Below are 27684 nucleotides of genomic sequence, written 5' to 3' on the forward strand. Positions count from 1 at the left end.
CGTTCCATAAGCTTGGCGTGTTTGGCGGCACCGGCCTGCTCTTCACGGTGCTCCTGGCCCTTCACACAGCGTCCCGTTACTTCTGACCGTGTATTGGCAACATCACAAGTGGGCCTAATACAGCCGCTGGGGCGGTCCCATGGTGGACTTGACGTGCAGCGAGCGCACGTTCTGCCAGTGCTTCTTCAGCAGCGACACCAGGAAGTTGACGGCCATATGGGTGTTGATGACCAGCTCGTCGGGTGTCATCTCCACGTGGCCCAGCACGACTGACAAGCACAGCACCTGCGGACAGCGGCGGCGTTACCACCGAGGACGAGTCCTAAACACGAACGCGGTACGTGCCGAAGGAGCACGCGCACTGTATAACACAACAAGGATGATCAACACTGCAACCAACCAAACACAACAGATGAAGCCGACCACCTTACAGCTTCATTTCAGACACAGATGGTGTCCAAATGACATCAAGAATAACCCAGCTGACATGGCACCAATAAGTAACTCAAGATTTGAAGCAACTCTGCCTTGTAGCATTACCTTCTTCATCTGGAACTTGATGGTGCTCTTGATCTCATCGACCTTGCCGGTCATGCTCTCGCCGTGGGTCAGCAGACCCGGGAACTTGCCAGCCTTGTTCAGGCCAGGTCCGAGGATCCTGGGGATCTGCTTGATGATGGACTCAGAAGCCAGGAAAGCATCATACTTCTTGGCTGCAGAATAAAGGAGGGGACATGTAAGCATGCATGCTGTGGAAAATCCCAATTTGAGTAACTACTCGCGACCCTACACAGGTGCCAGCAGTGGAATGGTTAGGGGGTCCACGTTCATGCGGTTTTGAACTACAGCCGCCTTCTTGTAGACCTTTCAATGCTGTCCACAACCCCGTCCTTGACACCTTCTAAAGCCACTGTAGTTTCTGAACTTTATGCTAATGAAAGTGGGGAGAGTATTTAAAAGTCCGCCTGGCATGCATAATGTCACATCATATTAAAGTAATTCAAATCCTGTCATTCAATAAACCGTGTAGTAATCAAGGCCAAGACAAAAAAGTTGGCGTGGCATTCATATCTGGCGTTAATGAGCACGATCCCCACACATGACGGCTGTCAATTTGCTCTCAATCAATGTTGTGTGAAGTATCATGATGTTATCAAACCATGACACATTGAGCACTATATTTACTGAACAGGAATTGTGCTGTCTGGAGCAGTCTCTTCCACTTGTAATTGTAACCACAGTTATATGAGTTTGTTTTACCATACTTCATGCTTGCTTCAATATTTTCAAATGTGAAACACTCTCTTTAACATGCCTGTGTTAACTACTGTAAGTCTCAGAAACCATAGGCATCGGGGTTTGATCCCTGCAGTGCCCGCCCTTCCAGTCGGGGTGAGAGGCAGGTGATGCCACATAGCCTCAGAAGCTGAGTGCTGTGCAAAGTACCAATGACAAAAACATGCCTGCTTGTTTGTTCATTACCACTTTTTAGCATTGCCACAACTCATACAAAAAAGCTGCACATATTTCAGGAAGTCACATCAATTCTGGTCAACCCACGATTACCCAGACACCATGCTCATTCATTTCATTGCAATTCAATCTTTTGCACACAGTGCAAAAGTTCTGTAACATACAATCTCTATAAGTGACCTACCTAGCTTCTTAACAAGCTTCTTGTTCTTGTTCAGCTTCTTCAAGGCCTCCACATCCATGAATGGCAAGTTGTTGGCCTGGGCCTCATCACAATGCAGCTGGTCGCCCAGGATGCACACCTTCATGGCCGGACGAGGCATGTTGCGCAGCCTGTGTTGAGGTGATATAACTAGTGAGGACCAGCAACATAGCACATGTTAACAGCCCAGTGTTCCCAATTATCCAACTTAGTGGTAAGGATGCAGAAATGCATGCTACTGAAGCCACTGCTCAGCCATGCTGATTCCTCCCCCACTTGAGACAAACTGATCAGCATTAGACTGAACAAATGGTACTCAACTCTGAGTGGTAGTCATTACTAGTGAACAATGGCCAATCCAGCAACACTTGCTAGTCTGATACAGTTCACATAGGCTTTTATCATTATGCAAGCTGCAGAAACAGACATTCATGAAAATTACAGAACTCATAAATTGAGAGCAAACATGCTGTGACACAAGACAACACAAAATATACCTGTGCATCTGTGACTGACAGTTTTGTGATGCTCATCACCCTGGAGTGATGGCATCTGCCCATTTTATTGGTAAGGCCCTGGGTGAGGGCCCGCCCCGAAGGGCTTCCCAGAACAAGGGGTTTTCACCGGCCTTGCTTGGGCAGACATACTTGACAGTTCCTGAGAAACGCTTGTCCTTCTGGGGGTCATAGTTCTTCAGGCCGATCTGGAGCTCCACCGTCTCGCGGAACTTCCTCTTCTTCTTCTGGGCTCCATCCAGGACAGCATTTACACACTCATAGAGAGTGTCTCTTGACACTTTTCTGAAATAATTTGTTGGTTGTAATGAATTGCATTTGTTTTTTTGACCAGGTGGTCTTCTGATTATTTTTTGCTAATTCAGGACATGGGCCTCTGGTACCCACCTCTCCTGCCAGGGTAAGAGGCAGGTAGCAACACAACACCTCAAGTTTCTTTTTCAGGCCTATGATATCCAAACCAGTTCTATCACAAGGTTTATGGCCTTCCAAACCATGTCAAGGATGCAACCATGGGCATACTAGATGACTCAATATACAAACACCTGCAATTCTGTGCATGTAACTGATAATTTACATATAAAACACACATGGCACCTGTCACATGTAATTCTGCATAAGGAATCATGGGGTTATATATATCCCACATAAGGCACCTGACATTTCAGCATGGTCCTTGCCTACTTCACCAGCACTTATGTATGACAAAATTAGTTCTTCAACAGTTACATATTCAGGTAAACCACCAGCCATTTGTGATAACATACTTCTGTTGACCTGCCACATCCAGCTAAACTATAGAAAACATGCTCAAAATGCATTCATCTGCCATCTTAATTTTGCATACCCATAGGGTGGAGGTCAAAACAAAGCAAGCATGTAAGCAAGATCCATTCCAGAGAGAAATGTGAAATGTTCTAATGTAAGTCACGCATAATTTTGGGAATTCTTCCAGGGATTATTTCTGATCCCTTTAACAGGAAGAACCCCCCTCCCCCCAGGAACATTTTGACTGATGCCACAAAGCCTTGCACAAGCCAGAATCAAATACTGGACAATACTGAAAGATCCAAGAAACATAGCTTATTGCAAAATCCCTATGCAAAACTAGCATCTCCAACCTGGCAGCTGTGATGTCCCTGTGTGCACCCATTGCAAAACAAAATCTGGACAAAAACTAAAGGGCAAATCTTATCACTTCATAAAAGCAGGGGGAGATCATCATAACTGACAAACTAAAGTCATCAGCAATTGGCCCATACTCCAGTGATGGAGTCACATGTTGTGTGACTCCACAACATGCAACTCCAGTGATGGAGTCACATGCTGCAACTTACCAAAGTGGTAAGCCATGAAACACACATACACACCCTACATACCTAGAAAGCACAGTGGCCACCATGCAGCTCAACAAGATGGTCTTCTAGGATCCTGATCATTGATTCTACCAGTCCAGGTCCAGGACAAAATTAAACCAAAAGCCTGCATCATAAGTTTCACACATAATTTTGAGATGGTTAGACCTTACTGGGTGAAAGCAGTTTTGACTGCCACTAGTAAATAGATGGAGTGAACAATCTAGTTATCAGACTTCATGACCCAGAGCTGGTAACACAACCCATGGGCATTAGTGCTAAAAAACTTGAGATGTGGATTACAAACTTAGATGGTCAAACCATGTGATTCATTTTAGCATGTGTTACCATCATGAGGAATGGTTTAGCACATTTTAGGTTATATTAGGTTAGGCATGGCTTGGCAAATTTAAGCAGTAACATAAAGCAAGGCCATTTTCAAGTTCTCCATATTCTTAACATAATTTGTAAAGCATGCAATTGCAGCATCATACTATTGTGTAGTGGCATACCCACCACCGCCATGATTAAGTCAGGGCATCATAGTCTTTTTGGAGTTGGGCATATTGAATGCTTGTGTAAGGCTATTTTTCTGCTACTCCAGCCCTGGTGAGATAAAATTGTGTAACTACCTCCCAGTTTAGCAGTGATGGGTGCTATGAAGACAAGTTTGACATCACATTTCTCAGCTATGAAAATAACCCAGTCACAAAGTGACCATGAGCCAGATTACAAAAATAAGTCCACTTCTTTAGACATCACTGTCATTGTTGCCACAGCTTCATATCAGGCCGAAATACAACCTTCAACTTCACCTGATTACATTTTGCACCCATTTTTTACTACATTAATTCAAATATTATGAGACAATAGATCTCAATGTTCTGAAATATGTGGCAACTGTTGAAAACCCAGGGTGCTCGAATTCGCATGCATACTCTGATGTTGCCGCAGTCACCTCTACACGGGATATTTTGACACACCGCATGTTTCTTGCAATCTGGTCCGCGATTAACAGTACGGATAAAGGGTAACCACACCTTTCTCGCATTACTTGAAATACATGAACGTCAAATGTAGCCCAAAATACCACAAAAATCAACCCCACCCCGCACCCTCGGCCGAACCAAGCATCATACCCAATCACGTGTCCGGCCTAAGTACCGTCGCAAGCAAGTGATGTTGTTAAGAACAATACAATCAATCACACACAATAATCTAATGTGCCACAAGCACGAAAATCCGTATTAGATAACTTACGACGACATTGCGTAGCCTCCCTTTGGTTACCCCCACCGTCCACTTGGAGCAGCAACCGGAAAAGGACGACAAAGAGATGAAATCTGCAAACCTTGTCATGTACAGAACACTTACTTCCAAAATAGTTTATTTGGGTTTATCACCATACATATAATTTTATTACTCGAAAATATTTGTTATAGTTCTCAAGACTCTCCTATTATCTTAAAACTGAAAAAACTGGTTGCTCTATTAGCAAGAGTATTATTGATGAGCTTGCCAGCATTCCGGGCAAATGCATGACACTCAGATAATATTTCTGTAGAAAATGTGGATCAGAGGTGTAACTGAAAAGGGTTTTGAACCATTTACAAACTTTTTTCCTAAAAATGAAGAACAGGCTTTATATTTAAATATATTATTTTTAGCTACCCTTGATATTTCTACATGTATAACGCAATGAAGACAAGCTGTTGTTGTTTTGTTTGACTGGTGTACTGGGGAGGATGCGGAGTTCTAGGATATGTTGGACATTGGGCTAGGTCTGGCGGCTAGACGTGATCATGAAAAGCGATTGGCCTGCGGATTTTGGTATTCAAGACTCCGCCATGAAACGAGGAATATTTTCACCTTGACCTCAACTCTGATCTGTCATGCTCAACGTCGTTTATTAGAGAAGGCTCCCATCAGTACGGAGCTTGGTCATTAGGTCATGAAATTATTAACCATTAGTGGTGTGAACAACGTGGCTGGAAAAACTATCATAGCCTTGCTTTCAGTTCATTTTAACCACCTGTCGATAGGAGTGAGCTGTCCATATGAGCTGATGTTAGGTGTGGGATGGAATGAGTGTACTGCACAACTACTTACATAAGCATGCCAGTTAGTTGTGGGCTTATCCACCCAGCAAAGGTTATAGGAAGGAGATGGAAAATGATAGAAGTGGAGTGAATAAGTAAAGTTGATGAATAATGTACAAATAGAAGTGAATGATAAATGATAAGTATGTGAGGGCAGCTCTGTTCTGAGCCCATTCCAATAGTAACCTTGTCAATTATGGTGGCCGCTGGTAGCATTGACCAGTGTGCAAAAGATCCACTGCACAGGATCCACGGCACAGGGCTCCTCCACAATATTGCATGGAACCTCATGCTTGTGCATGCCGTACTCTGGTCAAGCTTAAGTATGCTGACATCTTACATATTTTTCATGAAGCAATTATTTCAGGGTGCATTTGCATTTGAGTACCTCTGCTACATCATAATTTCTCAAAAGCTTTGCCTCTTTATGCTGCAATTAATTTTGCCCATGCACTAAACTCTGAGTGTTTAGATTTATGATGTGTGTGCACTGAAATTGTGCTGTTGGGCTGCTATACAGGATACGTTCATTGCCACATATAGCTTTTGCAACCTGCAGTATATTAGGTATTGTGGGATATATATATCACAGAAGTCCTCTTGAGGCAAGGAGGGTTCATTAGGCCATTTCAGTATCTTGTGTGTGATAGGTTTCATTTGAAGTGTTTCCCATGATGTGTTATGCTATTGGCTAGCCTTTTGTCAAGTGGAAGGAAAGTTGGGCATTTTATGAGTTCCTTTTGCTCATTTGTTGTCACTAAGATGTCTCTCTGTCTGCTTTTAGGAATGATCAACCAGCTCTAAGCATTTTTTCACAAAAAGAGACATGCTGCTTCTTCATTCTCAGCTAAGATGCTCCATCAGAGTATGTTCCAGACATCTTCCAAACCAGGTACTTAACATTCTATAAATTCAGTACACATTTAGATATAGACACTGGTTCTAGACTATCTTGTGAGTATTTTGACTGAGCTGTGCTGTGCCAATAATGTTATCCTTGTGTACATGATATTAAAAGACTCAAAGCAGCTTGCAAGATATTTATATGCATGTTAACATCTGAGTAGATATTGTTTCTACCTATTTTGCATTAGAAGTGGCATACTTACACTAAACACAGCCTTAGTTTATCATTAAAATATCCAGTTACATAATTTACAGGAACAGCACATTGCTTTTGATGACACTATAGTACCAAAAGATTAGTCAAGGTACCAATAATACCATTGCATATATTGCCAGACAGTTTTAACTACTTTTCATTGAGAAGCATGCAGTTCTTGACCTGCCTGACATCTGCTGATCTGCAAGGATTATGGATGCTAACTCATACATGTGCCTCTACTGTTCAACAAAACTGAGCTTGGTGTGTTTAAGTCAATGCAGTGATGATATGAGTAATGCAGCTGGCATGTGTCCCTTAGACTATGACAGCTGGCCTTTGCATGTGCCCTTTCAATTTAAGCCCACTTCACATGGCTTTTGCACCATGTCCAGTGCAATCAGGTGCTAGTTGCTGATGGACAGTGCTGGTATCAATGGTGCCACCCATAACTTCCAACAAATAATGATCTAAAAAAAAAATATAAGCAGGTTCTATCAATGCTATGTTTGACTCTGCTCCATCCATATGATACCACAAGCTAATCAGCTGAAAGTAACTGGAAACAGTTGGGCAGCTCTTCCCCTTTCCCAGACCCAAAACCCCTCACGCTGATAGTGGTATCAGCAGTGCCTGACGCCTGCTGTGACCGGCCCCGCTGCAGTGCGCACGGTCCTGCTCGTCGGGGGCGGCGCCGGAGCGGCCGGCCGCCGCCGCCGCCGCCACCGCCGCCGACCGGCGGGAGGGACCCGGCCTGGAGGAGTTCTTGGCCGGCGAGGTGCCGGCCGGCGCCACCTGGCGCAGCTACGCCGGTCAGCTGCGCCGCCAGCCGGGGGACCGCGGCCGCCTCCGCCTGCCGCCCTGGCTCAAGACCGAGATCCCCATGGGTGAGGTGGAGCGGATGGTAGCCGCGGGGCGGAGAAAGAGCGGAGCCGCTTGTGGTGTTCGACATGAGCTGAAGCGCTAGGGCCGTGGCGTTACGTGCATGGTTTGTATCTTCAGAAAGGGGCTTTTATTTTTAGCCGGGGAGGAAGTGTATGCAGTGCCGTGTGAGGCTGTAGTTTGACTAAGTCGCTAAACATGCCAGTTTGAGACAGCTGTTAACCACTAGCCACCTTCTCTGTGGCAAAGGATATCAAGGTGACTGATATATTTTGCCCTTGAGTGGTTGCATCCGTAATGTAGGCTTCGGACTCTGTCGTTAAACGCCGGGTACCGCGATGACAGGGAAGAACTACACCAAGCTGAAAGACACACTGCGTGGTCTGAACCTGCACACCGTCTGCGAGGAGGCCAAGTGTCCCAACATCGGCGAGTGCTGGGGAGGCGGTGAGGACTCGACGGCCACTGCCACCATCATGGTACGCTTGGGGCAGCACGCTGCTGACGTGCTCGTCACATTAGTGAAGTCGGATGAACCAGCAGATCAATTGCCGACCAAGCATTTCGGACTCCAAATTGTCTAGAATGGTGTATACCGACAATAAAGTACGGATGTATTGTGCATTATCGTTGAGTTAGCGGAGCTATTCGATTGATGGGTCACACAGCTTACGCGATGCTTCGTTAGCGTTTTGAACCAAAGTCCAAATACCTTCCCCTCGAGATGGCTAACCCCCTCCCTCCCTTTACGGTGTGTCCCCGATCGACCCCTCCCCTCCCCTCACAACACCCGCTCGCCCTGCGGCAGGTGCTGGGCGACACGTGCACACGCGGCTGCCGCTTCTGCTCGGTGAAGACGTCGCGCGCGCCGCCGCCGCCCGACCCGGCCGAGCCGACCAACACGGCGGCGGCCATCGCCAGCTGGGGGCTCGACTACGTGGTGCTGACCAGCGTCGATCGCGACGACTTGCCCGACGGCGGCGCCGCCCACTTCGCGCTCACCGCCGCGGAGATCAAGCGCAGGTGGGTGGCTGTCACCCCGCCGGCGGCAGGTGAGGGGATAGCTACGGTGTGGCTGGAGGTCTGGCAGTACGGAGGAGCGAATAGCTGCGGTGTGGCTGGAGGTCTGGCAGGACGGAGGAGGGGATAACTGCAGTGCGGCTGGAGGTCCGAGAGGGAGAAGGGGGCTGCGAGGACCAGAACCTCATAACACCGACTATTGATCTTGCGGTGTAAGCTAAATGTTCTGGATCCAGACCCCACGGGCTCTGCTGCTGTGGGGAGATATCGATAGCCACGAGCTGCGGGTAGGCGTTGAGGGGCGCGTCGGCGTCGGGGCCATTTTGCGAGTCACAGGTAGACAATGCAGCAGCAGAGGAGGGTGCCAGCAGCGCAGCTCCACGGCGCGGCGCTGAAGGACAGTCGCCCGATGGTATAAAAGGGTCGGACTGTGAATTGGGCGTGCGCTAGTTAAGCGTTCGAGCCAGGTGGACTCGGGTGCCGTGCGGCGGAGGTGTGTGGCCGAGGCCAAGTCTGTGCCGTGTTGTGCCCAGTCGGCCCTTGCTGGCTGCGGACACAGGGTAGCCCTGACCCGCCAGCCCGGCCAGCCGGCAGGGGTGTGCTGCAACTGCGTGTGCAATCTGGTGGGTGTTCATTCCCTCTGGGGGTTTGTTGCACTGCGTCAAGGGCCTCGCTGTCAAGTGTCTGGTCAATCGGACTCGTGCGTGCCGGCATTGTATTCCGTCATGTGCACAGCCATGCTGTGTGTTGCGCAGACTGATTGTACTGCCCTAGCTCTTGTCCACAGTTATGCAGCTTCACTCGTGATGTCATGGTGACTGCGTTAAAGCAGCAGCGTCCGCTATACATTCCCTTGTGGCGAGAGTTACATTGGGTTGCCACAGAGGTTAGTTTCTATGCGGCCTTTTACGAAGTCACCGAAGCCATGTTCTGAGGATGCTTGCATAACCTGTACTGTTCATCCTGAGCAGAGCTGGATGGCCTCAGTTCTGTTGTGCAGCCACGGACAGCCCTGTTACTAAGGCCTGTCCGTGGAATGTCGCTGACCCCAGGTGACCTGACCCGGCGTGGTCTCACCCGACAGGAACTCGGCGAATCCTGGTGGAGTGTCTGTCCGGAGACTTCCAGGGCGACCTGGACTGCGTGAAGACGGTGGTCGACTCCGGCCTAGACGTGTTCGCACACAACATCGAGACGGTGGAGCGACTCACACCCCAAGTGCGGGATCGGCGCGCTAAGTACAGGTCAGTGGGCGAGCGCGGGACCGGTGCCGTCTCAGGTCGTCAGGGAGCGGATGCGGGACCGACGCCATCCCAGGTCATCAGGGAGCGGGTGCGGGACCGGTGCCGTCTCAGGTCATCAGGGACTGGGTGCGGGACCGGTGCCGTCTCAGGTCACCAGGGAGCGGGTGCGGGACCGGCGCCGTCTCAGGTCATCAGGGAGCGGGTGCGGGACCGGTGCCGTCTTAGGTCACCAGGGAGCGGGTGCGGGACCGGCGCCGTCTCAGGTCATCAGGGAGTGGGTGCGGGACCGGTGCCGTCTCAGGTCGTCAGGGAGTGGGTGCGGGAACGACGCCGTCTCAGGTCATCAGGGAGCGGGTGCGGGACCGGTGCCGTCTCAGGTCACCAGGGAGCGGGTGCGGGACCGGCGCCGTCTCAGGTCGTCAGGGAGTGGGTGCGGGAACGAAGCCGTCTCAGGTCATCAGGGAGTGGGTGCGGGACCGGTGCCGTCTCAGGTCACCAGGGAGCGGGTACGGGACCGGCGCCGTCTCAGGTCATCAGGGAGCGGGTGCGGGACCGGTGCCGTCTCAGGTCACCAGGGAGCGGGTGCGGGACCGGCGCCGTCTCAGGTCGTCAGGGAGTGGGTGCGGGAACGAAGCCGTCTCAGGTCATCAGGGAGTGGGTGCGGGACCGGTGCCGTCTCAGGTCATCAGGGAGCGGACGCAGGGCCGGCGCCGTCTCAGGTCATCAGGGAGCATGACGCGCTCGGCGGCTGGGCGGTCTGAGAGGATGCCGAGCCCGAGCAGGCCCGCGTGGTGGACGTCATTTCAGTGGCGGATGGAGCGTCGGGCGCCGTGCGCTGGTGAACAGAGCCGTGGGCTCTGCGGACTGAATCGCACGCGTGTGCCGAGTCTTCGTTCAGGACCAACCGGCAACTGACGACGCGGCGCTGCCGGGCCGCGGCGGCACCTGTCTTGTATATTCGGCGGATGCCCGTGCTCTGGCACATGGACGGTCATGTATGCATATTGCGCGGGTTACGGGAAGGGTATCAAAGGCAAGTTAACACCAGCTGAGTGGAGTAGGATCGCGGTGTCACGGCGCTGTCCGAGCTGGGAGCGACGTCTAACTCCGTGTGTTTGCCGGCGTATCGGCCAATGCCTGTTTGGTGCAGCTTCGACTCCCACGTGACCTGTGCTGCTGGCCCCTGGCAGAACCCCATCATCGTGATACGTGACCCCTGACCCTGACCGTGACCGTGATACGTGGCCGTGATACTGACTGGTGCCCGGGCCACCGTCAGGCAGTCGTTAGCGGTCCTCGAGCACGCCAAGCGGCTGCAGCCCGACCTGGTCACCAAGTCCTCCATCATGCTGGGCCTGGGCGAGACCGAGGAGGAGATTCTGCAGACCATGACAGGTATTCGGGCTGAATGCACTGGGCATCCTCTCGTAACCTCGTGGTGTGTGATTTCTGTGCGGTTGGATGTACCGGCCTGCACACGTACGCGGCCTGCGCTCCGTGTTTATCCGGGATGGGCCCGCCGAATGTTGCAGGGTTGTGTTGTGTGCTACTAGGGACGCTGCTACGCCCCGTATGCCTTGGTCTGTAGCGTCGTTGGCTGGTCAAAGCCTTTAGCCACGACCCGTACAACTTTGCGTTAGCACCGTGTGTGCTGTTCTGCTCCCTCGCCTAAACGCTCAGTTCAACTCCATTTCCGTCACTGAGCCCGCCGCTACCTGCGCTAAGGCTGCTGTATCGTCCGACAGACCTGCGGGCGGTGGGCGTGGACTGCCTCACTCTCGGCCAGTACATGCAGCCAACCAAGCGGCACCTCAAGGTGGTCGAGTACGTGACACCCGCGCGGTTCGACCAGCTACGCGAGGCCGGCGAGCGGCTCGGCTTCCTGTACGTGGCCAGCGGACCCCTGGTGCGCAGCTCCTACAAGGCCGGCGAGTTCTTCATCAAGAACGTCCTGCGGGACCGCAGACGGCAGAGCCCAGACGACGCGGCTTGAGCTCTCCCGGGAGTGCCGACGCTCGACGGCGGCTTCCGAGGGGTCTTCGGTGACGCGCTCCGCCGGACGCGGCCGGCGCTCCAGCGTGCTGGCTGCCGGATGCGCTGTTGACGTGTGGCCGGCCGGACTGGCCACCAGGGTGGTGCAATATGTGATGTGTATGCGTATCGTGCGCTGAGAGGCCTGGTGCCATAGTCAGGGGCCGCCAGTGACCAGCTGGTGCAAAGCCGGACGTACCTCCGACAGCAGATCTGGGAGTCATGGAGCTATCGCGGACAAGTGCTCGGGAACGGTAGCGCCTCTTGGTGACTGGGTGCCTGTCCCAACGCACCCAGTAGTGATCGCCCGCGACGGACGCATGCGTCGAGGGCGATGTCCCCGCAATGTTACCACAGCAGAGTGCCCGCTACTGATGATGATTTGGGCTTTAGGGCGCCGATGTGCGGGGAAGTAGCCATAAATCCCGGTGTGATCCGGGCCCAGGCGAACTACTCATGGGCTGCCAATATATGCAGGCAAATATTGCGGCTGTTTCCAGCTCTTGTGTTATCCGGGGCCATGTTGTCCGGAGCTCCAGACAGCGGACAGCAGACGCGGCATTCGATTTCAAATATTGTCGAAAACAAACGACACGATATCTTGCCTGTGCCAGGCCAGGATTTATTTATTAAATAAACGATGCGTCATAAAACAACGATTATAAAAGGCCCCCGCTCGCGCCCGACGTCCCGCCGGCTCTTGTTGGATACATTGCCGCGACTGATCCATCGACGCATCTGCACGCGGAGCAATGCCGGGGCATCCCGCGACGGCACGCGGAGCAATGCCGGGGCATCCCGCGACGGCACGCGGAGCAATGCCGGGGCATCCCGCGACAGCATGCAGAGCGGTGGCGGGGCATCCCACAGCGGCACAAGGAGCAATGCCGGGTTATCCCGCACCGGCACGCGGAGCGTTGCACCACGGTATCTCGCACCGGGCCGTCGCGACGAGGAACCAATGCGGTGGCGTCCGCCGCCCTCCCACCCGCGCCCTCGGCTGGCTGCTTGGGCACTCGCGAGGGAGCGCGAGCGTGGGAGAGTGCCGGCAGACCCGGACGACGTGTGGAGAGGGGGGGGGGGGGGGGAGACCACAAAGCAATCAGCGAATCACTTTCAGTCACATGGACTTGTAAATGCCTATCTGGCTGGAAAAAGGCAAGCCACAGCGTCGCGAACTTGCAATCGTTTACCACCTGATCACACCAGCTTCGGCAAGATAATCATACAGCGCCGACGTTGACATCAATCTCACTAAATCAGCGATCACAAAATTACATTTGTTCATTTTCCACATCCCGATCCAGTGTCGTACACCGCCGGATCGCGGTAACACTAGTCACAAGACCTCTGCGCGGGGCGATCAAAACTCACCCTCCCCCAGTGCGATGGAAGCGAGGGGGGGGGGGGGAGGCAGTGCGATGACGACATTGGGCTTGGCCACACGCATTGCCACCGAAGAAAAAAAAACATACATTTTGTACCAGACGTTCGCGTAGGTACTTAAAAGGCGGTCGTCTACTCGAACCACGCCAACAAAGCACACGAGATCCGGCCAGCAAGTTAACGTTTAGGCTTCAGCGACGCTTATTCCATGCCAGTGAAGAATACACGGCTCCGCAGCGGCGTTACATGTACACGGCAGCTACACCAGCCTACCGAACTGCCCGCTAGCGTACAAGGCAATACAAGTTCGCGCCAGCCGTGAGGCGCAGATTACACGTATGAAATATGCCGCCTGCTCAGACCGCGCCGCCCACTCCCACAGGGGGTCGTCCGTGCGCCGCCGCCGCTGACAATTCGTCGGCGCTGCTTGTCTGAGTCCCCACCGGAGGCAGAAGACGGGCTCCTCGCGGCGTCCCATCATCAATCGGCGGCATCCCATGAGCAAAGATCACTTACAGAAGCTCCACGTAGTTGGCCGGGAAGAGGCCATAAGCACCGCGGCACTCGCCGCGCCACCAACCGTCGTCGATCTGAAAAACAAGTTTCCGATAACGCCGCCACGTAGTGTACAATGGATCCTTCCACGTGGGTACGATTTGTTTCATGAAACCTCGGTCCATTTAGTAGCCACACTGGTAGTTGTTGGTATTCAGCTTGGCAGGAATCTTCCGACAGCTGGACATAATATAAGGGCATTTGTAAGGTGTGCCGGCTCTGCTCACGCTTCCAGCCCTTGCTCTTCCATAGTTTGGGGATAGTTCCCACAGCTCTGACTTCAGTGGAGCCTAGACCATATATGACAAGATATTTACCTCAAGGCAGTGCCCTCTGAAGTCAACTCTGCCAAGCCACCAAGCATCCATTATGTCTCGGAACTACCTCACACGCACTGGAAAATCGCTAAAGTATGGATGGCCGACGAACGCACTGACCTTATCGATGTTTGTGATAATGTCATCCGGGTCGAAGGTCAGCTCATCGTCGTCGGCTGAAACACACATCACGGCTGTCTGAGGACGCCCGAGAGCCCCGCTCCGCCTCACTGCGTCACGCACCAGAGTCCATCACGCGCCACCTGCACAGAGTACGGCACACGCCACCTGCACAGCGAACGGCTTCGCATGAGCATCCTCTTGTATAACGAGCGGCCTCGCGCGGCATGTCGTCCTGGAGGGTGCTACACATCTGACTGGGCGGCACCCCGCACCCGCGTGGACCGGACAACGGCACACACCGCCGTCACAGGCGGCCGGTGGCCGGGCAGGCACCCCGCACCCGCGGGGCTCGGACAGCAGCACACACCGCCGTCATACGTCGCCCGTGGCCGGACAGGCACCCCGCACCCGCGGGGCTCGGACAGCAGCACACACCGCCGTCATACGTCGCCCGTGGCCGGACAGGCACCCCGCACCCGCGGGGCTCGGACAGCAGCACACACCGCCGTCACAGGCGGCCCGTGGCCGGACAGGCACCCCACACCCGCGTGGATCGGACAGCGGCACACACCGCCGTCACAGGCGGCCCGTGGCCGGACAGGCACCCCGCACCCGCGGGGCTCGGACAGCGCCCCACGCCGCCATCTGCGGCGCCACCGCCCGCCACTCACCGGCCTGGTAGTCGTATAGGGCGCGAGCCGAGACGCCCGTCTGCACGATACCGCCAGCGTCCTGCAGGTGGGGCACGCGTCAGTAAGGTCGCCACACATCCCGGCCACGCGGCCGTCCGTGTGAGGGGCGCCAGACAACCACGCCGAAGGTGGGGGCTGAGCACGGGCGAGGCCCGCCACCGCCCCCGGATGCTGTCCAGCCGACAATGGAGGAGTGCGAACGCCTCGATCGACGGCGACGCAGGCGTATCGCGGGAGGGGAGCAGGAAACGACGAAGGACGTCACTGACTTGACCGAATTATAAAACACTGACTACAGCTACACTAAAAGCGTTCACCAAGCGGGTCTGACATCTAGTTTGCTACCGTCCTGAAGCAGTGGATGTTTCGTCCAAAGGAAGAAACCCATCTGATGCGCCAGACGTGAGTTTACCTGCGCTTGCTCCATGTCACGCATCCTCTGCAGCTCCTCTTCGGCCTTGCGCTGCGCCTCCTCCAGCTGCTGCAGCGACTCCTGCTTCATGCGCTCGTCCTGTTCGCGCTTCTTGCGCGCTTCCTCCTCCTCCTGTTGGCGCTTGCGCTCCTCCGCCTGCACGCGCTCTTGTTCGGCGCGACGGCGCGCCGCCTCCTCCTTCAGCCGCGTCTCCTCTTCCTTCACCCGCGCCTCCTCTTGCTTCTGCCGCGTCTCCTCCTCCAGTCGGCGCATCTCCGCCTTGCGGCCCTCCTCCTCCTCGTGCTGGAGCCGCTCGCGCTCGGCCGCCTGCCGCTCCTCCTCCTCGGCGCCACGCCGCGCAGTTTCAGCCGCACGCTCGCGCTCGGCACGCTCCGCCTCCTCGCGCTGCTGCGCCGCTGCCGCCTGCTGCGTCTCCTCGCGCTGGCGCTGCTGAGCGGCCGCTGCCTCCTCACCCTCGCGCAGCAGCGCTTCGCGCTGCGCCTCCGCCTTGCGCAACTCGTCGCGGCGCAAGCGCTCCTGTTCGGCGGCGCGCGCCTTCTCCTGCTCGTCGCGCTCCTGGCGGCGCCGGCGCTCCTCCTCGCCGCGCTGCTGCGCCTCCGTCTCGCTCTGGCGCGCCATGTTCTCGAAGCGCGCGCGCAGATTGGAAGCCTTGACGGCGCCGCCCACCTCTAACGGAGAGCGACCGGTCAGGAGGAGCGGCTGACGCGCACCAGGGGAGAGAGGAGGGGGAGGCCATGTAAGCCTCGCACGGACACAGGTGAAACAGTGTGCAAGATGCATTTCGGAGACACGATCCTAGAACTGCAGCCAGTCGTCCCCCATACGTCCACACGTTGACGGCAGCACGCCTGGGCAGCTGAGAGCGGCCTCAGCGGAGCGGCCCAGTTCTGAGGTCAGCACACCAGTCTCCCCGGCCGCGGCCTGTTACCTGACCCCACCCCTGACTTACCCTGGTCGGGCTTGGTCCGCTCGTAGTTGGTGCCGACGCGCTGGCCAGCGTCCTCGCCGAAGCCGTGCGCCGACTTGTCCTGCCGGTCGGTCTCGACGCCGAACTTGCCGCCAAAGCCCTGACGACGGGGGCCGGTCAGCGCCGACGCGCCACAGGGAGACGCGCGTGCGCGGTGAGCCGATGAGCCTCCGCAACCAAGGCCGCTGACAATACATCCGTTACCAACGGACCTACGCGTTTCGAAACACCCACATATATTCGAAGCATAAAAAGTGCAATCGCTGCACAACGCCATGCGCGAAGTACACACCACCGAAGCAGCCCGTGGTGAAGGCATGACTCCGCTGAACCGTACGGCCGCTAAACCCTGAGGCAGCCCCTCCAACGAACGGCACTGGGGCGTTCAGCTTACTTTGGCATAGTCCTTCTGGCTCTCGTGCTTCTCCACCTTCTCGATGTGATCCCAGCCGGCGGCGGACTTGTCCTGGCGGTCCGTCTGCACGCCGAACTTGCCGCCGAAGCCAGACTTGTAGTCTGTCGGCAGTCACGGAAACGGCAATGACACAGAGAAACGCCGTGGCGATCCACCCCAGAGTGCACATTTCCAGGGCTCTCTGCTCCACTTCTTCAAGAGGTTCGCTTCCCGTGTCCGGCACAAAGTGCAAACAAACAGAATCCTACGAAAACACAGCCGAAAGATCTGAAATGTACCACTCAAAGAGCCGTCAGTTGTTACGCCCTTTACGACTTACTTGAAAGCTCTGTTAGCAGTTAACCTTACCCCTACATAGAAGGCGACCTTGTCTTTGTGCATACAGAGATGCAGCGCCACTGTTCGTCAACGGCCCGCAATCTCGCACAAGACTTTTACCTCCTTCCCCCTACCCCCCACCCTGTCATTCAGGATTTCATGCGCCGGCCTCCCACTCAGTTCGCGGGGTCACAACTCACTGCTCATTTTTATCCAGTACAGGAGTTTGCCACGGGGGCAGCGCCATCCCACACATCGCCAGCCTCCTCCCTATCCCACCCCATTCCACCACCCGTCACTCATGATCCCCCGACAGGCTGGGCGGCGGTCACGAGCGCCCGCGGCCCACCTTTCTGGCTCTCATGTTTGTCGACCGTCTCCAGGTGATCCCAGCCGGCGGCGGACTTGTCCTGGCGGTCCTTCTGCACGCCGAACTTGCCGCCGAAGCCAGACGAGTAGTCTGGCGCAGGAGGCAGCGTTAGTGGCAGCCATCAGCGGCAGGCTAAGGAGGCCATGCCCCGGGAGGCAATGCTTACTGACATCACGCCGCGGCGGGACCAAGACACCGCGGCGTGGAGGGCATGACGTCCACATGAACATCACAGTTCCTTATATTTTCTGTAGAACGCTTGGTGACAAAAAATCGAACACACAGACGTTCGGTAGGATTCACTCGACACAAACCAAAGGTACCAGCCCACACACATTACAAGCAGTATTTTCATTACCACGGTATTCCGATCGCCGACCCTTGGCCTGGACGATGAGATCGATTCATGTCCAACGAGAACAAGGGTGCAGCAGGTGGAAAGCAAGACTCTGGATGGCACGCGCCAGTAACGAAGAACTCATCCCGATGTGGGAAACAACATAATCTACTAGGCACAAGCCGGAATGCAACTCGCACATCTTCCAACAGGGAACACCGTTGAGTAGCAGCATAGCGCGCCGCTGTCACACAGCATGCTGCAGCGTTACACGGAGCAGTCACATGCTCGACTCTTCCGAGAAGGACCAGGAAAAGACGACAGACGGAAAAAGCACACGTAAGGGCCCTGAAGCACGATACTGTATGACAGCTGCATGCACAAGTAATCGAACACCGCCCCACTGGTGAGCCAAGGCCTGATAGGTCCACCGCCACCGAAGCGGTTGAAGTCACACGATAAGTCCTCCGCCCCGCACAATGACCTCACACTGCGCCTCCATCCGGCGCACACGACAGCACTCGGGGGTCATCGCTCAGGCCCTCGAAAGATCTCGCAGACACGATAGCTTGTGCAAGCGGACGATGACAGTGCGTTAAGGCGACGTATCGTAGCTGCGCCCCACGCAAGCCCCGAACGTCGACGGCGAGGTTCTCAGGCTGCACCGCAGTCACACAGCCAAACGTCGCGGGATTAGAGAGCCTATCACGCGAGCTGATAATTACCTGGGTGTGCGGATTACCCGCTCACGTCGGTTTAGAGGAAGCACTACACACGGCAGGCAGCGACACCCGAGAGCGGTGCACGGAAGAAGAACGTAGCATCGGTAAGCCGTTAGTGGAAACATCCCAAGCCGTCGCCCAGAAAACATCAGACACCGGCAAGTCAACACCGCCGGTTAACTCCGCCCCGAGGAGCGGCTGGAACCCAGCCAGAGGCGACAACGCAGGCGGAGCGAACAGCAGTGAAGTGCCCTCGCCAATGCAGACGAGGTGCAAGGATAACGTCAGGCACGCCGATCGAACGTTAGACGTGTCAGAGTGTCCAGCCCGGTTAGTGGCGTGACGTCACGAGCCGTCATCGGCGGACAGCAGGGGTCTCTTTACCGATCTGCGACGGGTGCTTCTCGACCTTCTCGACGTGGTCCCAGCCGGCGGCAGACTTATCCTGGCGGTCCTTCTGTACGCCGAACTGCCCGCCGAAGCCTGTCTTGTAGTCTGGGAGGGCGGGTGGTCAGAGGGTCATGACTGACACTCACAGGGTCCCACGAGACCCACAGGGTCCCGCCGCGGCCCTCGCGTGTGGCCGGACAGCGCAGGGGCCTTTGGGCCCACCACGGACGGCTGCAGGACCAGCCGGATCGGATGACGACACGGCGCTGGTCTGACGCGCCAGCTTCGCCCAACACGGCACCGATGTGTGGGAAGTGGACCGGGGGAGACCAGAGATGGCACACTCCACGCTGGGAAACGGAACAGGGAAGGCAAGAGACGGTGCGAGGAGCCAGGTGATTGCGTGCAAGGGGTAGGAGGCGCCGGCAACGACGTGCTAGTGCTAGTAGCAGGTCACACACACCAGCCACCGAAATGACCCATACAAGTCGGCTTTAAACCATCAAGATACCTTTTGGTTATAGACGCACACCAAAACACCACATGATCACATAGCAAATAGCACGTCGATTGTCTGCGAGCAATCCCCTGGTACAGTCAGTGTGGCATCGCATGTGAAAATGACACTGCTTTCCTCATTTGATGTTTCAATGTCATGGAGTCCTGAAGTCATCTAGTCACTTATTGATTCATCATTTAGCAATACATTTCTTCCCACAAAACAAAACAGCATAGCACGGCCATTTTTAAATCCGTTACATATCACTGGATGGTAAACTTCAGTTCATATTTTGATATGGCCGGGGTGGAATTAAAGCCGTGGTTCTCGGTTAAAGAAATTACTTGTTTCTCACATCTCATAGATAAATATTACTAATCAGCACTTCTGTAAACGGTCTTGTAAAGCTTCTGCACCGCGACCTAAAAATCCTTTTTGCCAATAGTTTCAGAGCCTACATCAGTAACAAGCAATACACTTAAATATCGGCACATACCTCCTGCTATCACAGTGTCTCCCCTCAAACCATCATCATTTTCGACACGCTACATGATTCAGGCTTATGGTCGGTAACGTAACCATTCCACATAGCCCCGTTTCATATCTAACCTCTCGTGGGCTGGCTGGGAGGGACGGAGGGGGGGGGGGGGATGACGCGAGGGTGTCGGCACAGGTCAATGAAAGGGACACCAGTAGAAATGTGACGGCAGGGGCACACCCTAGGAGTATACAGAACCTGGAACTCTGGCGACCAGACCTCATCCCCCGCATCCTTCCTTCATCAGTCCGCGACGGCCTCCAAGAAATCTGCCTAACGTGGATTCGATAACTCGCCAAGCACAACTCCGCATAGCCCGGCAGCCGTCGCTGCCACTGGGCGCCGGCCGCCTCAGTCACGGGAGCCAATTGCGCTGCTACTGAGCGAGCACCAGAACCGGCAGCTGCCCTGCTGGGCCGCCGGTGACAGGGTCGATGCCGGGCCCGGTCATGTCGAAACGTAGCCTCCGCATACAAGGAAACATGCAAATAATGGGCTGCAGTGAGCCGATCAGTCCGCATGCGAATAACAAGGGCGTCTGCAAACAAGGCATGTGTAACGCAAACGTGGTCATTATATACATATACAGACAAGCCCCAATTAGCCCCTGTCCCACGCATACCTTTCTGGCTCTCGTGTTTCTGCAGCTTTTCGATGTGATCCCAGCCGGCGGCGGACTTGTCCTGGCGATCCTTCTGTACGCCGAACTTGCCGCCGAAGCCAGACGAGTAGTCCTTTTGCGACGCATGCTTGTCCACCTTCTCCAGGTAGTCGTGGCCCACGGCAGATTTATCCATTCTGCGGGGACGTGGGTGACGGAGGCTTGGTGACAACAGGCTGAGAGACGGACACGAGGGCGGGGACGTGGGTGACGGAGGCTCGGTGACAACAGGCCGAAAGACGGACGCGAGGGCGGGGACGTGGGTGGCGGAGGCTCGGTGACAACAGCTCAAGAGACGGACACGAGGGCGGGGACGTGGGTGGCGGAGGCTCGGTGACAACAGCTCAATACGAGGGCGGGGACGTGGGTGACGGAGCTCGGTGACACAGCTCAAGAGACGGACACGAGGGCGGGGACGTGGGTGACGGAGGCTCGGTGACAACAGCTCAAGAGACGGACACGAGGGCGGGGACGTGGGTGACGGAGGCTCGGTGACAACAGGCCGAAAGACGGACACGAGGGCGGGGACGTGGGTGACGGAGGCTCGGTAACAACAGGCCGAAAGACGGACGCGAGGGCGGGGACGTGGGTGGCGGAGGCTCGGTGACAACAGCTCAACAGACAGACACGAGGGCGGGGACGTGGGTGACGGAGGCTCGGTGACAACAGCTCAAGAGACGGACACGAGGGCGGGGACGTGGGTGACGGAGGCTCGGTGACAACAGCTCAAGAGACGGACACGAGGGCGGCGTGCCAATGGCGGAGGCTCGGCAACCCCCGCTCAGACGGCGGCAGCGGGCCGACAGACGAACACGAGGGGCTTCGACGATTGATGTCATGCGTGCAAACCGCACACGGTCTTCGCGGCAATAGTGGGCTTCGCGTTAGAGCTGAACATTCGGTCTCGTTTTGTAAGTGAAATATCCGGGTCTGTATATTCAAATGTCTGGGACGCTTGATCGTGATTAGACGTTTAGGTGAATATTTGTCGAACAGCACATACCCACACAAATGTTTAATTGCGCCGCGAATTTGGAGGTCATCGGATCAAGGACAGATCATTGTCGACGGTCAGCACAGGGTTGCTCCTTTTTTGCCGCGTGTTTACATCAACCAACTTTAAGGACTGTTACGCATAAATTACCTTTCCGCTGCATGGATAGAAAATTGGGTCATTTCCTATTGCCTCCTAAATTTCAAATAAGATCTCCTCACCGCTTAGCGACCTTTATCCTTGTGCGCCGCTGTTTTCAGCATGGGTTTTATGGGGGTCACGTACGCCAGTGGTGCACCGGCTTTGTGGTCAAGTTCGCCTCACTTCCGGATTCGAACCCAGTGTCAAGCGACCCTCAGCAGCTGATCACATCCTCCCGGTCATAGGAATGACAGCGTTAACCATCAGTTAGATAAACAATGTAATATTTCCTTTTAAAAACAAGAGCGCAATTTTCAGCACAATTTTCAGTGTTTTCTGACAATAAAATAATGATCATGGTGTCTACAAATATGCTGAATGTGAATGTTCTGTCGCATATATGAAAGTATTATAATGAAATGTTCAGCTATATTTCATTTATAAATCATTTCGACATTAGGCAGAATATGCTGCCTAAAGTGTGTAAAATTCATACTGATCTCAGTGTTATCTGCAGACTGATTTCATGCAGACCATGTCAAGTTTTGTTTCCTATCCACTCCATTGATAGTTTGACAAAGGTCTGCAGTGTAGTGTAGGTCAGTCACAGCTCCGCTTCTCACCTGTCCGATTCAACGCCGAATTGACCTCCATAGCCGTGGGAGCTCTTTGGCCCCTGCTGCTTTTTCATCTCCTGGTCAGCTTTTTCAGTTTCCTCACGCAGCTTTTTCATGCTGAAAAGTACGTTAATAAAATGTTACTAAACACATCCCAGGAATGGTACCAGCAAATATGGCACTGTATTACTACACTTCAAATGGGCATTCACTGGCATTAAAAAATACAGGTAACAAAAACAAAACAACTAAACACATTAATGTTCCTCATTTTTGTCTTAAATCAAGGACAAGTTTGCTGGCAGACCATGTGATATTCCAGACCTAATCTATACAAGCACATATTATCAATTGTTCCATCAATCTGTTGAAATACTGTCAGCATAAAACATTGCCATCTAATCATAGCACATGCTAAAACATGTTTTAGATTCTAATTTGAATTAGATTAACCTGTCTCAATTAGAAACCATGTTTTAGGTTATCTTTTAATCTGATTCCTCTTTTTTCTCATCCTTATTTCATGGTGATAACAATGACATTGATACTATGTCAGCTATGTGACATCACAACATTTCCACACAATGATTGGCATTGATTTTCTAAGTTAAAAATGATGGTGGATGCCTCAGGTGGTGATGCTGGAAAGTGGGACCAATGGCAGTGGGCATTGTGAACACCTTAATAAAGCTATCCTCACTGAAGACACCTTTTGTGCAATACCTTGTCCTGAAAACAATTAATTTTTTCAGCCAAATCAGATCTGGCATGAATGGTGTTGGCATGACAGTAACCTCATGATCCAATTTTCCACAACAACCTCGACCACAACAACCCTACCAATAAGAAACAAATCGAACTCACTTTTACCTCAAATGTCCTCACAAATTTGACCTCACCACTCATTCCAATAAACTAAATATTGTAAAAGATGCGACTGCTGCCTTCTATACAACAAATCCTTAAAAAATAGCAATAAGGCATCAACAGTCCATCTGAATGTGTCAACACTTCCAACAGATGGTAGTGCAACTTTAGCCTTTCATCACATTCAATGTCATCATAATATACAGGCCAATGACAAATTTGTATACTCCATCTAGCTGATTTCAATGACCTTGATGCACTGTTGAGAAATGTAATGTCATTCCACACATAAATTTCCTCAGGCAGTCAAAGCATGAAAACTTGATGTATTAACCCCTTTAAATAGCAACATTTCATAACATTGTAAAGAATCCAGACATCACAGCCTTTGATGTGATCTTAGGAGCATATACTGTTTGTTGCTTCATGTCGATTATCAGAATGAAACATTTTTACCGCAATCGGTGGAAATTGAGTACAGAGTGGCATCTCCAGGACAACTTAAGATCAGCCCCATGACATGACACAGAAACCATAAATCCAAAAATACCAATACTTGGCTTTCTTTTCTGTCATCAAAGCTGGCAATCAAAGTATTTCCCTTTTTTTAACAAATAACCGCAGGTCCAATTTTCCTAAACACATGACACAGTTATGGTAAAATGCCCAGTTATTGATATGCTCAGAACAAAATGTGAAGATCATTGAGAGTCAATGTTTAAAATAAGTGATGCTGCTAAAAACAATTTCAAAGGTCAAACAAAAATATTTGAGTCACAATTAAACAAAATCTAGTAATTTGAAGAAAAAAAAATTGGTGCAACTAGGAGTGGCCTAAGTATCTGCATGCTACAGGTTCAGAGCAATGGCATGTAGCTGTCCAACAGTGAATCATTTCTTGTAGGCTGTCTCTCATACAAACAGTCAAGGCATTCTATCTTCACCATGGTGCAAATATAGAGGTCATATAGGGGGACATGACAAGATCAAAATACTCCATGCCTAGTGATTAATGACATCAGTAACATAAGCATGTTACAAATGCATCACTAATAATGGAACTGTGTCATATGTATGTGGTTTTTAAGGTGCATCACAGACAAAAGGCCTGAGTCTATAGACAACACAACAGTCAAAATGTAAGGATGCTCTCAATGGAGGCTATGGGCTTCCTCAACATGCACTCACACAGACTAACATCATCATTTAAAAATAAGCTATGTGTTACTCATTAAAATATCAAGAAAAAAACACAGATAAGCTCCATGATATGAACCCAAAATTATAGAATAATATAACACCCACCTGAGTCTCAAAACAAAGCAGAATGTACATGCAGAGCTATCATAATGCATCCAAACACAATAATGGAGCTGTCAATGGTAACTTACTCAACACTTCCGGCAGTTCGTCCTGAGCCCTCCACGGTTTTGCTTCCCCATCTTTGTTCCTGTTCACTGACATCATTGACAAAATCTGGGTCAGTTTCCCAGTCGTCATCTGGGGCAGCCTCTTCGATCTTTACGTCTCTTCCCACAGCAGCCCTCCACATCGTGAATTTCTCTCACGGACTACGATTAGAGACAAACGGCAATCTTTTAAAATATATGAATACGCGTATATGCCTGATTCACCCCCCGGGTCACACCCGTCACACCCCAAGCTGGCAGCAAGGCGCCAGTACGCCCGGTATCCGACGCACTCGAATGTAACAGGTGCGTCAAGTACGCCGCTGTAGCGGGAAGTTTATTTGTTCTCTTTTTCTTTTTTATTGTATATTTTTATCGCCAAAGGCGACCGGAGATAACTGATGGGGCACATGCTAATTACAAGCGGTAGGCGGTCATGTTCCTATGCGCTAAGATGCACATTCCCGGTGGTGGAAATCGCTGATTATTTTTCATTGAAATGTTTGAATCGCAAATGTTTGCAGGCATTAATGTTCGCATCTCCTTCGAAACACTTGGAATTTCAATGATGATTGAATTTTATGGTTTCCGGGGATTCGACGTTCGCATCTATTAGCGCGGGCAGGGGACACAGGGGGAGAGTGCCAATCCCCCCGCCCCCCTTAAGTTACGAGGGGTCCTAACAGGCTCTCGCGATCTACGAGAGCCCCTTATTATTAAGGACCGCGCTGATCAGGGGCCCCCTGAGTCGACGAGAATCCATAGGTCTGTCAGAAACCACTCGGAGCATAGCCGGCTCCGTGGCAGCATGGGGCTGAGGGTCCATTCCCCAAGCAGGGACAAAACCGGGGCCAGTGATTTACAACGTTTGGAATCGCAGCGCCTGTCGGATCCTCACAGCGCCTAACAGCGGCCCTGTGTTGGCAAGGGGCCCCAAGTCGGCCAGAGGCAGTGTTCGAAGAGGCCCAAAGACTCTGGAGCGCTTACCGGGTCCGACGACCAAGGGCCCGATCGGAGACTCTAACGGCGCGAAGTGCTGGCCGCGGTCTTATTCAGGGACCAGCCCTGTGGGGACCAATACTGGTACTGCGTCAGAGGAGAGACCAATGTGATATGATGTATCCCTCTAAAGGCCTCCGGATCGACCAGGGGATCTCGTCCGTATCGCCGTGTCGGAAGACACTCCGCGATAGGACGGAATAGCCTTTCAGCCCTTGATCAGGACAATAATGTGTCCCCAGTGGTCTGCTCAGGGAGCCCTTGCCCGGAACGAAATAAGGGGTGTCATTGGTGTTGGATAGAATGGGCCGAAATCAGCCCAAAACAATCAAGGTCATCCCTTATTCGCACGAGAGCGTTCAAGCCTTGGAAGAATCGACTACTGAAACAAGAAAGACATCAAAAGATTTGCGCCTGCGCGCCCACAATCTCGGAGGTAACTACAACAATGGCCTGTGTTACAGTTTTCGTATAATCGAAAGGTGTTAACCACTGCAAGCAACACCAGGCGGCGAGCGTCGTGCGCGCGAGAGCGATCGTCGTGAAATTATGGTTCCGAACGTCTTTCAAAATTAATTCGTACCTATCAAAGATTAGACTATGCGTATCTCTTTTAAAACTTTGAAGTTGCTCTTTGGACAGATAAACAGTTACAGCAACGTGAAAAATATGTATTTTATCTGAACTCTTCCAGTCCCGCCGCCAGATTCCAGCAGCACTTCGCGGTGCTAGAAAGGCTAATACGTTCTTATCAGCAACTTAAAAATCGCCCACGAGAAATATAAGTACCTATCTTCTAAATGCAGCATTTTATGCCCTAAAGCGTTCAAAGGTATCTCGTTCAGGAGCGTCATCACTTTGTCCACCCGTTGGCCACAGTTCAGTATTAGCCGCCAGGCCGACGCTGCGCGGTCTACGGAGACTGTAACGCCGGGTGTCAAGGCTTTTGTTGCTAAGATTGCGAGCGCGCTTGTTCAAGATTACGACACATGATTTGCATTCCTTGTCGGTTCTGGCTGAATTCTGAACCTTTCCATAAACATGCCACATTAAAAAAAAACTTGTTGATCCGTTTTATCTGCAGTCTACATTCGTGGGGGTTCTAAACACGCGCTCGGGAGGGAGGTCGGACTGATCCACCGAAGGTTTTTCCGGAATAACTTCCGAGGGGCGCCGCGTTACCATGGCAAATGTTGCACTGCTGTAGGACATGAAATAGCGGATCGTCTGCCATAAAATATTTCGATGCACCTTGTAAAGTAATTGACCTATGGCAGGTCAAAGTCTGGCCATGGTTTCGGCGAGGACAAATTCTAGGGAATCGTTCAATCTGATCCAACAACGGGATGTTAGGCGAAGCCATACATCTCTGAGATACTTCATTGGGCAACACAACAATTGAATTGACATATTACATTGACCTAAGTTCAGGTATGAAGGTCAGGGCAAGGTCAAAATAACCTTGTTTTATTACCCTTGGGCTTGCTGTATGGGGTAGTTTCTGGTGCTCATTTCAAGTTTATTGCTATCCGGAACCCCATTATACACCTTCCATTGACTTCTTAAAGGTCAGAATAGATCACTGACCTAGACTGACCCAGGTCAACATTTTTTAAGGAACTTACCATCTAGCGTAATCTTTGTCACTTATCCAAATACAAAACTCAAAGCGATCCTGTATGATTTTGGTCACTATGACCCTCAAAAGGCCAAAATAATTTAATTACCTTAGATGAGCGTGCGATGTTTTACTTAAAACAGTTATCTAGGTTCCAGGGCCCTTTAAAGACTAACCTGGAATTTGACCTTATTTGACATTATTTCGCCCGAAGATCTTGACATAGAAACCTTAAACTTTGTCCTGAGTAAGTTCACGTACAAGTCAACACACTCGGTGAATTTGGTGCCTCTAGCCCCCTTAATTACTTAGATCTCAAGGGGGTCAAACTGACCCCCTTCCACCCGAGCACAGGGTACCCAACCGGCGACCCGGGCATGTGTTAATGTGTCT

At 52.5% G+C, this 27684-nt stretch overlaps 3 protein-coding genes across 4 annotated transcripts in view; 1 reads left to right on the top strand and 2 right to left on the bottom strand.

The window, feature by feature from the left end:
* Positions 1-74: 74 nt before the first annotated feature.
* Positions 75-4883, bottom strand: LOC119107545 (60S ribosomal protein L10a). Of its 2 annotated transcripts, XM_037231027.1 has the most exons (5): positions 4806-4883; positions 2323-2475; positions 1658-1806; positions 541-713; positions 75-285 (listed from the first exon to the last, which is right to left on the bottom strand). In XM_037231027.1, exons 1-5 carry the CDS (start codon positions 4811-4813, stop codon positions 115-117), a joined length of 654 nt encoding a protein of 217 aa, XP_037086922.1. In that variant the 5' UTR covers positions 4814-4883; the 3' UTR covers positions 75-114. The 2 variants fall into 2 exon arrangements, with proteins under 2 accessions (XP_037086922.1, XP_037086923.1); XM_037231028.1 differs by lacking the exons at positions 2323-2475; positions 4806-4883 and adding an exon at positions 2173-2305.
* Positions 4884-5288: 405 nt separating this feature from the next.
* On the top strand, positions 5289-13021 carry Las (lipoyl synthase, mitochondrial). The gene is given in 8 exon segments (XM_037230501.1): positions 5289-5375; positions 6429-6536; positions 7411-7633; positions 7974-8107; positions 8437-8651; positions 9701-9892; positions 11172-11287; positions 11638-13021. Coding segments are annotated over 7 exon segments (1194 nt in total). The 5' UTR covers positions 5289-5375; positions 6429-6470; the 3' UTR covers positions 11886-13021.
* The window catches only part of Cortactin (cortactin), a gene marked incomplete in the record, with an annotated part of 37201 nt that continues 22037 nt past the window's right edge, over positions 12521-27684 (bottom strand). The window contains 9 exon segments of the mRNA XM_037230500.1: positions 12521-13899; positions 14302-14357; positions 14976-15036; positions 15409-16097; positions 16379-16496; positions 16791-16912; positions 17479-17589; positions 18943-19053; positions 20608-20719. Coding sequence (XP_037086395.1) covers positions 13822-13899; positions 14302-14357; positions 14976-15036; positions 15409-16097; positions 16379-16496; positions 16791-16912; positions 17479-17589; positions 18943-19053; positions 20608-20719 — 1458 coding nt within the window.

Source organism: Pollicipes pollicipes, unplaced genomic scaffold, assembly GCF_011947565.3.
Source record: "Pollicipes pollicipes isolate AB1234 unplaced genomic scaffold, Ppol_2.1 Scaffold_6686;HRSCAF=7923_pilon_pilon_pilon, whole genome shotgun sequence".
In the NCBI taxonomy this organism is placed as follows: Eukaryota; Metazoa; Arthropoda; class Thecostraca; order Pollicipedomorpha; family Pollicipedidae; genus Pollicipes; species Pollicipes pollicipes.

What these genes read in the sequence shown, in the direction of transcription:
- LOC119107545 (XM_037231027.1), bottom strand. An exon ending in GAAGCTTGTTAAGAAGCTAG is followed by an intron (nt 714 to 1,657) that starts GTAGGTCACTTA and finishes TTTATTCTGCAG; the next exon opens with CCAAGAAGTATGATGCTTTC. An exon ending in TCAAGTTCCAGATGAAGAAG is followed by an intron (nt 286 to 540) that starts GTAATGCTACAA and finishes CGCTGTCCGCAG; the next exon opens with GTGCTGTGCTTGTCAGTCGT.